The sequence below is a fragment of the Hyperoodon ampullatus genome (genome assembly GCF_949752795.1).
Source record: "Hyperoodon ampullatus genome assembly, chromosome: 6".
NCBI lineage: Eukaryota > Metazoa > Chordata > Mammalia > Artiodactyla > Ziphiidae > Hyperoodon > Hyperoodon ampullatus.
Window position 1 is genome coordinate 9,484,452 of NC_136919.1, and position 13,269 is coordinate 9,497,720.

The 13,269-nt window shown below is 51.9% G+C and overlaps 1 protein-coding gene across 1 annotated transcript in view; it reads right to left on the reverse strand.

Annotated features, from left to right (window-relative positions):
• The window catches only part of MVB12B (multivesicular body subunit 12B), a gene marked incomplete at both ends in the record, with an annotated part of 189,834 nt that extends 176,944 nt beyond the window's left edge, over positions 1 to 12,890 (reverse strand). The window contains one exon of the mRNA XM_079705982.1: positions 12,807 to 12,890. Within this exon, the coding sequence (XP_079562108.1) occupies positions 12,807 to 12,890 (84 nt within the window). The remainder of the gene's footprint in view (positions 1 to 12,806) is intronic.
• Positions 12,891 to 13,269: the final 379 nt, after the last annotated feature.

A 13,269-nucleotide genomic window follows, 5' to 3' on the forward strand; every position in this document is an offset into this window, starting at 1 on the left:
GCAGAGCTTTGCAAACACACAGAAGAAAGTGCTCTGGGCATGGAGGCCAAGGCATGGCACTGGAGTCCAGGCTCCATGACTTACTAGCTGGTGACCGGGCAAGCAAGAAGTCAGGACACGGACAGTCGCAGAGCTGCTGTGAGAACTAAAGGAGTCATGTAAATCAAGGGCCTGGAGAGGTTCCCTGGCACACAGTAGGCGCTCAACAAAAAGCAGATGAGACTGGAGGGTTTGGGATACAAAGGTTCAGTGTAACTGGCCAGAAACATGGTTGGTGCTGCTCCCAAGAGGACTGGCGGGTCCCTTTGTTGTGTTTAATCCCGCAGGTCATGTGGGCACTTACTCAAAGCTAAACACTAACAATGACCATAATTCTTGTTGGGCACTTTGGGAGAAAGTGGGGGAAATGAAATTATTATTCTGCTGCTGATTGCCTCTTGATGTGACCAGAGGAGACAGGCAGAATACAGAGAACACGGGTCTGGGCAGCTGGAGGGGCAGTGCACCAGAAAGCAAATAAAAAACCTGACACCTTATGTAAATGACGTTTAGTGCTTTTAAAAGGACCAGCTGCGAAAAAGAGCAAGTTAAATTCTACCTCCTTCTGCAGCAATTGAATTCCACTGGCTGTAGGTCTGCCAGATCTCTCAAGGCTGGTTACTGCTTCTAAAGTAAACCAAACACCCTGCCTAACTAGGCAGGCAGGAGGAATATTCTTAGTTCTCAGCCTAGAATCAGAAAAGGCAGAGGCTATTCAAAATGACTACAGCCTCCTGAATAGAAACAACCAGAATGCTGTATGCGAGTCACCGTGTAATCAGCGTCCCCTGGAACCCACAAAAGGCTCCAGAAACAGACTTGTCAGTGCAACGGAGCCAAGTCTCGGGTCAAGGCTAGGAAGTGCCTGGCAGCAGCCACACTCTCAGCTTCTGTTTATGACAAAAGCCAAACTAAGTTATGCTTTACTTAATTCTACTGAAAATAAGTTTCTAGAAGCACAGGGCAGGGGGGACAGGACACCAAACCACATCACTGCATCGTTTTCTATTTTCAAATTTCACTAACCAGGCAGCTTTATCTGCATAAAGAATAGGGCTTAATGCTTCCTGCACACAGTAGGCACTAAATAAATATTTACTGATGGAATCCGCATGCATGCCCCCAATAAAGAAGGTTTAGAATTAAATAATCTGCACCAGCCCAATCCAAAGCAAACACTGATCAAAAAGTACTTCACTTGGAAAACCCCATATTCCTGGTAACATGGAAATACCGTTGCTGCAGTTTGCAAAATATTGGTACCTGCTGTTAGTTACCAAAATGCTTTGCAATTAACAACTCATTAATAGAATGTACAATTCTGCCAGTGCTAAAATATCATGCTGTGAATTTAATAAAGAACATCAGAGGTAAGTGGTGGTGTTGGTGGTGTTTTTAAGATAGTAGGGCTTCTACTATCTGGGGGGGGGGGGGAAGTGAGCATGGGAATAAATAATAAACATTTTATTAGCTGAGAGATGCCCATCCTCCGGTCACCACATCCTCGGCCACGTACTGATGACAATGGCCCTCCTCCGCTCTGCAGCGTGAGCAAGGGCAGGGGGCTGACGCCGCTGCTCCCACAATGCACCGGGCAGCCCGGCACCAGGCCCCAAGATGGCTGCGGGCGGCCTCCCCGAGCAGACAAAGAAGCCGGCGGCCGGGCCCGTGTGCCTGGTCACGGCCCGGCCTGCAGGCTGGGAGGATGCGGCAAGCAGGGCATTAGCACCGAGCATCTCGGATGCACGTCTCCCTCTTTCCTCCCCCCGCAGTGACCGTGCCCTGGGGATCCAGCAGCTTTTGTGAGATACAGACAAATGACTCCTCGCCACGCGGAGAGCTCCGCGGTGGAGGAAGCACCACCACCAGCAAAGGAAGCTTTTAATGAGAAACGCCCAAGATATCCACGGCACAGGCAATCACTCAAAGCAGCCTGCCCTGAATTACATATTTTCTGACTGCAAATTACTCTTAACAGCGTCTCTACCGTCACTTCAATTGACCTTCCTAACAAAAGGCCATTTATTAACTAGCTCTCGGTGCTCCCCGGGCTGTGCGAAGCCTCCAGCCAGAAGGGATGGCACCACCGTGTCCGCGGCTTCCCGGGTCACAGGCCAGGCCTCTGCGAGGGGGAGAAGAGGCCATTAATGCCGGGCTGCAGAGCAGACCTGCCGCGGGGAGAGGAGCGGGGGGAGCAGGGTGTTTAAGGCCAACGTTAACCTGTCTTGCAAGATGCGATGCTGGGCTACAGCAGAAAACGCGAAGGCCTAACTTGCAACAGCTGGTGTCATCCTCAGCACTCCCCGCCCAGCACCCACCTCTATCTCCAAATCCTAGCTGCACACAGAACACACTAACACACCTCCCCGCATCTGAACAGCACCCTGCAATTACCAAAAAGCTGTCTCGGGCTCCTTCTCAATCGATGCTCACACCAAACCTAGAAGGTGGCTGAGGCGTATTATCCCTATTTTAGAGGAGAAAAATGGAAGCCTGGAGTTCTCAGACACCACGAGCTGGCAGAGGGCAGAGCCCAACGGGACCTCTGGCTCTCCTTCCCCAGTCTGGTCTGCTTTCCATACACTGTGCAGAGAGAGACGGACTTCCCATCCGATATCCCATCAAGAAAGCACTTTGAACACCAATTATATTTTAAAATGCCAACGCTCTTCTTTCTCTAGCCGTAGCCCAGTAACTGAAGCAAGGGGGAGAAAAGTACAGAAAGATAGAAGTAACATGGGATTAATTTTCCCCACACCTCAGTTTCAAGATTCAACATTTCCCTCATAAATAATTTATAACAATAAAAATGAGCTAAGGCCACGTTTGTGTACGACGGAGGTAAATTTAGACCTAATGAGGGAGATCCCAGCCCTGCACAGGAGGGGACAGGTTGATGCATAGCACGGTGTGAGTGTGATCCATGGCACACGGGGGCTCCATTACCAACTGGAAGTCACAGGGCCAACCGGGGTGGAGGTGCAACTGGGGAAACTTCTACCGTCCCAGCTGGGGCTGCAAGGAGGGCTTCCACAGAAAAAGCCAAAAGTTGATGCAGTATTTTAGAGGCCAAGATAACAGATGCTGAGATTTCTGAGAACTACAGGATTGAGCCAACCTAAAGCTAAGTCGGTTCTCAGTAAACGCCAGGTAAGGAATGAAGATGGCGGCCGCACCTGGGAGTCACATCCGCCCTCGGGCACGGAGAGAGTCCGTTGGCGGCACTGACCTTGATCTAGTCCTCCTAGCTTGACCTCGCAGGTCATTTGGTCCCTATCCCAACCTCTACCCCGAGTGTGCAGCCAGCCTCACTCAGATCACTGCCAAGGCTGGGGGCTACAGAGCCTCGCTCTGGACAGGCGTGCCCGTGTCTGCCCCAAGAGGATTTCTCTGCAAGGTGGGGAGACAGAGAATGAGTGTGTGTGAGTGTGTGTGTGTGTGTGTGTGTGTGTGTGCTGTACATACTGGGACTAGAGGGACTGCATGGGGTCAGTTAGGGTGCGGTGTGATCTCCAGGCCAGCAGGATTTTTTCCATGCTGTGCTCAATGAGTTCTATCCAATAACACTGGATAAGGGAACAGCTTCCTGCGTGAGCCTGCAATGCTGCAAACAGTGCCTGGGGGAGGCCCCAGCTCCCAGCACTCTGCAGCACCTCACCAGTGCTGTCATCCCAGGTTCACAGAGAAATGAACTTTAACTATAAAGCCCCTTCATACAGACAGCACACGGCTCCCTTGTAGCTTGATCAAAGAACTACTACAACAGTGTGCTTAATCCCTGTAAGTCAGCAGTGCTGGGCTTAACTGATGCTGAACATTGTTTCAGAATCAAAGGCGTGCCTCCCGGCCCCAGTCTGGGAGAAAACTAAGCTACTGTATCACAGTTGAAAACTCAGGGGAACTTTGATATCATCTCTGTTTAATTTCCCCGGCCCTGTGAGCCTGGGGTTTATCTCGTTTTATCAGCTCCTGTACTGAAATCAAAACCCAACTAGCAGAGCTCAGACCTCTCTCCACGGAGGCCCTTCCAGCAGCAGGGTGGGGCGCAGGCCGAGGAGTTTAAAGCACTTTGTGCGGGGGGGGGGGGGGGGGGGAGGCAACAACTGCCGGGGGGCAGGGGGTGCCGCCTTCAAAGGAGGCGCAGCAGGGACCCCGGGCGAGGAAGGAAGGCCGACTCAGAAGCGGAGCCCCCGCTGCCCACCAGGGCTGAAGGCGGGACTCGCACACAACTTTTGAGGAGAGTAATTTCAAAGTATTGCGGGGGGAGCAGGTTAAATTGGGCTACTGTAGTTGAAATGACAAAACCAGTGAGTTAATTAAGTCCCTACAGAAGGATGAACTTGTGATCAGATTGTTTGAAATCCAAAGTCAAGGGCACAAAAGACAAACTGTCTGCCCACATCTAGCAGCTTGTGGGGCTGAGGAAAAGCAGTGGATAAATATTTCACTCCCTGTGGGAAACGGACGAAGAGCAGGGCCTCCACTGAGAACGGCCGTCCCCCAGTAAAAGCTCCGGTGCTGGCCGTCGTGGGGCAGCTCTCTGCCTGTTTCCCAGCAGCAGCAGTGGTACCAGTGGGCTGCGGGGAACCCATGCCCTCCTCTGTTGCTCCATAATTCCTGGCACCTTCCTGCTAACAAATCTTAAGCAGGGGACAGAGGACAGGGGAGGCCAGCCTTCACCAATGCACCCACAACACACACAAATACACAAACTGGGCCACCTCAGGCAGCCCTGGTGCAGAGCCCTACCTCCTAAGGAGACTGCAGGCTGAGGCCAGAGTCCCTGCGGCAACCAGGCAAATGGCCGGCCGGCTCTGGGGGCTGCCCATGGGGGACACAGGCTGAGAGGTGTCCACTACGGAACCTCAGGAGAGCATCCTGGTGCCACCTGTACTTGGGCCTGGACCACTTATCTAGTGACCAGTCAGAAACCAAATCGTTCTGACAAATGCTGTTGAGTACGACCTGGTGGCAACAGGCCACAGGCTGCTGGAAGGCTGCTAAGATACTGGGGAACTAAAGCAAATATTTTCCTAAGCTCCCCTAGATCACAAAGGACTTTCCAGCTAGGGAACTAACAATGGCAAGCACTTCCTTTTTCTCCAGTGAAGGTCTGTTACTTCTAATAGGAGAATCGGGTGTACAAATGCATCCATTCCATCAGACCTCTGTTTAGGCTGATATTAACCATTTGATTACCAAACAGATTTTCCATAAACCATGTGAGGCGGGCCTGTGGTTTGGGCTGCTGCAGCCCGTACAGTGCAGTGCTAGATCCTTGAGTTCTCTCTCCCCAGATAAACCAGGATCAAGTTCTACAGCACTGCCGTGGCCAAAGGCCTGCCCCTACAGGCCTGAATGTGAAAAACCAGGGAGCCTGGTGCTGGGGAGGAAGGGGCGTTCTCCAGTACACTGTGAGCCCCACCGCAACCTGCAACTTGCTCACAATCACTGCAAATGAAGGTCGTCCCCACCCGCTTCCATCAGGTCTAGTGTCATACTGTCCCCTGGAGAGAAGCAAGAAGGACACTGACAGAAGGCAGATGCCCTACAAATGAACCCAGGAGGTCCCAAGAGCAACATTCTCTTGATATTCGGTGACATAAAACGGTCACAGCCTTGGCTTGATGGCCACAGTGTCCAGAGTAAAAATGTCACCTCAACGCTGGGCAAATGGGCTCCCAGGCCAGAATCATCAGAACACCTGGCTTCAGGCCAGCAGACACCTCCCATCACCACCACCCGCTCTGTGACTTGCACATGGGTCTTCAGAGTTTCTTTGGTCATATAATCATTCTGTGTGCTGATGACTTCCAAATTACCTCCACGGCCCGGACTTTTCTCCTGAGACTCAGACGAGTGTATCTAGTACCCTGCTGGCTATTGTCACCCACGTGTCCCATTAATACCTCAAACCTGGCTGACCTTGCCATCCTCCCACCTGAAGCATCTCCCACGGTCCTGGTACCTAACAGGACCTGCTGCGTAACAGTCAGCCCACAAACGTTTACGGAGAGCCCTTGTGCTGAGCATGAAACAATGGTGAAGATGGAAACCCCAACATTCTGGATGAGGAGATCTCAGACTCTAGCACGCAAGAGTCATCTGAAGAATTCGTTAAAACAGAGTCTTAAACCCACTCCCAGAGATACTGATTCAACAGGTCTGGGATGGGGCCTGAGAAGCTGCATTTCTTTTCTTTTTTATAAATTTATTTTATTTTATTCATTTTTATTTTTGGCTGTGTTGGGTCTTCGCTGCTGTGCACAGGCTTTCTATAGTTGCAGTGAGTGGGGGAATACTCTTTGTTGCGGTGTGCAGTCTTTTCATTTTGGTGGCTTCTCTTGTTCCAGACCACAGGCTCTAGGCGCATGGGCTTCAGTAGTTGTGGCGCTCAGGCTCAGTAGTTGTGGCACACAGGCTTAGTTGCTCCACGGCATGTGGGATCTTCCTGGACCAGGGATCGAACCCGTGTCCCCTGCATTGGCAGGCGGATTCTTAACCACTGCACCACCAGGGAAGTCCCAGAAGCTGCATTTCTAACAAGATCCAGGTGATGCTGACACAGCAGGTCCATAGTCCAAACTTTGACTACAAGGCAGTAGGTACTCATTAGATGTTTGATGAAGGAAGGGAGGGAGGGAGGGAGGAAGGAACCTGAAGGTCATCATCCGTGGGGAACAGCCCCAGAGTAAGTCCCCCAGTCTTTCCCTCCCCAACACAGGTTGCCCAGGAGCACCCAGTTCCTCCCCTATGGCACCCATCCCACCATTCAAAATCTGGGTCACATCTCCCATTCACCCCAAACCTTCCCCACTGCCCAGCCAGACAGGTGCTGTCACTAAGAATCCTGATGTTGTCCAAGGACATGGCCTTAGCACATACATGTGCACACGTGCACGCGTGCACATACACACTTACACACAGTCTTGCCTCTCAGAAGGCTATAATACTTTCCCTAGCAGAACATCAGTTGTGCAAAGGTATATGTCCACCACAGTGCCTAGCCCACAATGAGAACTCAATAAATAGATTACAGATAGATGGATGGATGAATGGACGGGAGGATGGATGAATGAAGTTCCTGTCCTCCTCTCAAAATCGCCAATGTTTCATCGGATTAAGGAGGGCACGTAAAGCAGCAGAGGCAATGGTGAGAGTGCCACGCTGGGGTCACTGATGCTCCATGCAGGACAAACACCACGATCCCAGGGCTGGGCCATCTGCCGAGGAAGGGAGGTGGGACTGTGGCACTCCAGGGGGTTCCAGAAGTGGGTGTGACTCAGCTGGAGCAGGCTGGATGAGGGCCTGGCAGGAGGCTGCACGAAGACTCCCCTAAGGAGTCTGTAAAAACTACAGCTGCCTGTTCCAACCCCCAGGTTCTGTTCTAATTGACCTGGGCTGGGTCAGAGACTGGAGAATGCAGAGCCAAGGTGCAGTGCCACTGTGCTGGGTGACACAGTGACGAATAAGTCATGGGTACCACCTGCAGGGCTCACGGGCTGCAGGAAATGTCCCGAAAGAAAGGGACCACAAATGAGGCGATGCTCCCTTTTGCTGGGCAGTCAGGGAGCTGGCCTTCCTGAAAGATGGAGGGTGTGGAGTACTGCAAGGAGTGCAGGCAGAAGACACGGCACCAACGGTGGCGTGAACAGTCCCGGAGTGTCTGGGGAACTGTAAGTAGCAGATGGGCTCTGAAACAAGCTTATGAAACGCTTAAACAAACAAATAAACAAAACCGTTAAAAACCTGTCTGCACTTCTCTGCTATTTCTAAGGTCTAAGTAATGATGTGGATCTACAGGTAGGAGCGCCCCAGTGGTCAGAAGGAAGAGATTCCCAAGTCTTGCATTCCTATTTCCTCTCCTGTAAATGAATGCTCCTCAAGCCCAGGCCACTTCCTGCAGACCCTATAGGGCCTCTTCATGCTACTGGCTCAGGGAAGGATTGGGAGGTAAAGCAGAGGAATGGAAAGGGTCCAGACTTGGGACTCAGAGGGACGAGGGCTTGAGTCGCAGCTCTGACACAGCTGTGTGACCCCAAGCCCCTCAACTGAATTGGGCCTAAGTTTCCACGCCCCTCAAATTGGAATAATGGACGATAATATTTTCTTTACAGGGTTTCAATGTGTATAAAGAACTTGCAGAACTTCCATCAAAAGACACAATCAACAGAGTGAAAAGACATCCAGAAGAATGGGAGAAAATATTTGCAAATCATATATCTGATAAGAGGTTAAAATCCAAATCTATTATGAACTCCTACAACTTAGCAATAACAAAAAGCAAATAACTCGATGAAAAAATGGGGAAAGGACTTGAAAAAGGACATTTCTCCAAAGCTGATATACAAATGGCCAACAAGCATCTGAAAAGATGTTCAACATCATTACTCATTAGGGAAATGCAAACCAAAACCACAGTGAGATACCATCTCATACCCGTTAGGATGGCTGCTACCAAAACCCAGACAATTAGTGTTGGTGAGGATGTGGAAAAATCGGAAACCTGGTGCACTGTTGGTGGGAATGGAAATGCAGCAGCTGTGGAAAACAGTGTGGTGATTCCTCAAAATATGAAAAATAGAATTACTATATGATCTGGCAACTCCACTTCTGGATATATACCCAAAAGAATTGAATATAGGGTCTCAAAGAGATATTTGTACCTACATGTTCACAGCAGCATTATTTGCCATAGCCAAAAGGTGGAAGCAACCCAAGTGTCCACAGACAGATAAATGGATAAGCAAAGTGTGGTCTATACATACAATGTAGTATTATTCAGTCTTAAAAAAGGAAGGAAATTCTGACACATGTTGCAGTGTGGGTGAACCTTGAAGACATTATGCTAAGTGACATAAGGCAGTCACAAAGAGACAGATACTCACAAATATGATTCCATTTATATGAGGTACTTGGAGTAGTCAAATTCCTAGAAAGGAGAATGGTGGCTGCCAGAGGCTGGGGAGGGGGAAACAGGAGTTTTATGAGTACAGTTGACCTTTGAACAATGAAGGGGTTAGGAGTGCCAAACCTTCCAGCAGTCGAAAATCCGAATACACCTTAGAGTTGGCCCTCCAAATTCGGAGCTCCTCTGTATCTGTGGTTCTGCATCTGGGGATTCAACCGACCGCGGATGGTGTAGTACTGCAGTAGTTACTATGGAAACAATTCCACGTATAAGTGGACCTGCGCAGTTCATACCCATGTTGTTCAAGGGTCAACTGTATAGAGTTTCAGTTTTGCAAGACGAAAAAGTTCTGGAGATTTGTTGCACAACAGAAGGAAGGTACTTAATGCCACTGATGTGTACATTTAAAAACAATTAGGATGGTAAATTTTATTTTGTGTGTTTCACAATATTTTTAAAAAGCATCTATAATTGGGGTTCTCAAATTTCAGTAAGCATCAGTACAACCCAAGATTCTTGTTAAACATGCAGATTCTGGGGCCCCTTCCCCAGATATTCTGATTCAAGATCTGGGTTTGAGGCCCTGGGTTCTGCATTTTAATAAACATCCTAAGGGTTCTTAGTTCATTAAGAATTCACTTATGTCTCTCTCCTAAAGGATATTCTTTTGAACATTTTGCTGTGCTGATCAGTATCTGTTTGGAAAAAAAAAAAAAGTGTGTGTGTGGTGTGTATGTGTGTGTGTGTGTGTGTGTGTGTGCAGAACGATCCCGTGTTGATCCTAGCCACAGGCCCAGCAAGAGGGCCCTCCAGTCTTCAGGGGAGTATGAGCTGCAAAGCTCTAGTATGTGACCCCTGGGCTCTAGGCCCACGGGCCTCTCACAATTCAACCTAGACAAGCTCTGCATCCCACCAGAAGTGTGTCAAGTAAACCAACGCTTGCCCACAGGATGTCCTCAACAAGAAGGCAACGTCAAGCACACCCTGCCTCCCAAGCAGCTGGGGAGAAGAGATGTGACGTAGGCAACCCCGCCGCAAACAGTGCTGACAACTCAGGGAAACCACAATTCCCAAGGGCGGCCCAGCAAGCACGAGGCCAAGGAGAGCCAGTGGGGCCAGTGCAACGCTGGTCAGGGAGGGCCTCAGAGAGAGCAAGAACAGCCTGGGGAGAGGCAGCTCATTCAAAGAACCCAGGCCTCCCCTCCCACAAGCCAACGCGCAAACGAGACTGCTCACTCAACCACAACCAACTAAATACAGTGTTCTCAGCCCACCACATCCAACCATGTAGTCATCTGTTATCTTCACCATCATAACAGCACCTTTGACATTTCCCATTCTTGACTCCAACACCATCATGACTTTCCAGTGCGGCAAGCATGTCATTCTTTGAGCACGAAGCACGGAGCAGTTCCAACCTGCTACAGCAGAGGGGCCGGGAACACTCGGATTCTGATGCCCCACAAGCAAATCCGCTGTGAAACTGATAGAGATGAACCTTCAGCGCTCACTGCCCCCTTGCAAGGCCCTGAGAGGGGATCACAATGTGTTCACACGGTTGTATGGTTTTGTAAAGCACCAAGATATCCTTGTACACAAACAAGATATTCTTGCATTGTTTTTCTTATAGTCCTCCCCCACCACAACAAACCGTCAAAACAGCAGACCCACAAAACCGGGGTCTGACGTTAGATCCCACTTACATTTAGTGAGGACCCGCCAACGCCCTCCACAGCGTCACACACATTCATACACATTAGCCCATTCAGCCTTACGGGGTAGCTTTTATTCTTAGGCCCCTTTAACAAATGAGGAAATGGGGATTCAGAAAGGTCCCATGAGGTTCCATGACTTGCCTAGGGTCTCCTGGGTTCCAGGAGGTAAACTGACGTTCTAAGCCCAGCGTTTTTTCTACTCTACCATCCCTTCCTAGTGGCCCTAAATAATAACCACAAACAGAAGACGCACTCTGAAAAAAACTGAAGCTACTCTTCTGATTAACCAGTTAACAAACCCTTAATAATAACCACTAATTTTTAATTTTTTTAGTTTTATTTTTTTAACCACGCCATGCAGCACGCAGGATCTTAGTTCGCCAACCAGGGATCAAACCTGTGCCCCCTGCAGTGGAAGCGCAGAGTCTTAACAAGTGGACCGCCAGGGAAGTCCCAATAACCACTAATTTCTATTAACTACTTGCCCTGTGGCATGAATGGAACTGAGCACTTCTCTTATAATAGTTCATTTACTTCTTACTGTAATTCTATGAGATAGATATTATCATTAGCCTCACTCTACAGATGAGGAAACTGAGGCTCAGAAAAGTTCACTACTTTCCCTAAGAACACACAGTAAGTAGGAAAGCCAAGGCTTAAGCTGAGGCCTAATTATAAAGTCCTTGCATTTAATCATGGTGCACTGCTCCAGCTGAAAGTGGGGAAAAGCCCACCAGCGGGAAGGAGGCAGGGCAGGGAAACGCCTTCAGCATAAACCAGGAGTGCGGCCTAAAAGCTAAAAGGAAGGAATGAAAAATGTGGATTAAAGAAGATGATCCTAAGCTCAAATGAACCAGTAATAGCTATGTCAACTGCTGCACATGGGTCTTGGTGCCCAGGTCCCAGAAGAGGCCCCATTTAAATATTCTATGCATGGCACAATATCTTGAAATACCTGGTTCAATTTCCCACAAGCAAGAAAGGTGTCACCTGTCTCCTGTACTAATCTTCTGAGCACACTGAGTTTTTGAGTTAGTCTAGGCTTCCACACAGCTTATCTCCTAACTTTTCTAAGGCTTTTCTGGTGCAGCTGATAAGATTTTCTTGCCCTGTTAAAATGAGATGAGATCCAGCCAGCTGTCGAGAAATGTACAATGAGATTATACTGAGAAGGCATCACGGAGACAAAGGCCCCTAAAGAGACTCTGGCCTGCTGTCTGCTTTGTGGCAGAAAACTGAGCGGGGGCTGGTTCGTGGGTGGGGGCTGGGAGCAGAGAAGGAGCAACAGCCATTTGCCTTTTGCCCTCCTGTGGCCTTCCCCTGTGCCTTGCTGAAGAGGCTGCAGAGGGGCAGGGAATGCAAGAGTCATTTTTAATGGCCGGAAAGGCTGATGATTCAGGAAGAGTTGTGTGTTGGTAACAAAGAGGACGAAGATGCTCAAGGGTCTGCCTTCCTCACCCGGCCCCTGCCCCTGAGCCTCACTTGCGCTGGAGTCCCCGTGGGGTGACCATCAACAGGCGCATCATCCTTCGAGGATGAGTACTCTGGGTCTTGGGTGCCCCAGCCGGCACCTCACCTTGCACACAGGTGCCCTGGAGTTTGGGTGTCCTCTCTGCTCTGCCCAGGTCACAGATGAGGCCGCACCCTAGATCATGCCGAGGCTCAGGTGCAGTCGGCTCGGCACCCACGTGACCACAGAGAGTGGCCCCCCCGGGCCCGGCCAGTGAAACCACTGTCCGGGTCTGTGCAGGTGGCCGCCGTGCCCCGGCACAGGTGGGCCGCTTCCCCTCTCACTTGGGCGGACGTGGCTCTCGAGAGCCCTCACCAGCCCCGGCCCAGGGGACGCTGCTCGCACCCTGGTCCCCGAGCTCCCTCCGGCTCCGCAAAGCCGCAAGGCCAAGCCGGGGACGGGAAGCCGTGGCGCGCGCACGGCCGAGCAGAGGCCGCCGGGCCTGTCCCCGCGGCCGGCCGGGCACACAGCCCGCAGGCCTCGGTGCGGCCCGGCTCCGCCCGCCCGCCCGTCCACCCGCCCCTCGGCCCGGGGCCTGCGCCGCCGGCCCGCCCGCCCGCCCGCCCACGGGGGCAGCAGGGGCGGCTCGGCGGAGCCTCCGCGGCGCCCGGCCCGCCCGGCCTCACTTAACTGTTCCCCGCTGGGGCGGCGGCGGTGGCGGCGGCTGCGGCGGCGGCGGGTCCCGGCTCCGTCTCACGCAGAAGCAGCTTCTCATCGCCCGGGCGGCGCGGAAGGGGCCGGGCCCGGGGCCCAGGCGGCGGGGCCGGCGCCGCAGGTCGAGCGCGAGCCTCACCGGGGAGCGGCAGCGGCAGGGGCGGGGCGCGGCCTGGCGGCGGCGGCGGCGGCGGCAGCAACAACAGCAGCGGCTCCTTCCGCGGGCCGCGGCGGCGGGCCGGGGCCTCCCGGCTCTGGCGCTGGCTCCGTGGGAGGCGCCGGGCGCCCGAGGCTGGCTCGGGCGGGAGGAGGGAGCGGGAGCCCTCGCGTCCGGAGCCCGCGCCGCCGCCTGGCCGGCACCCCGCCTCCCCACGGCCCGGCCCGTTAGCCCCGGGCAGGACCCCGGCACCTCCGACCTGACCTCTACGAGTACGCAGGCG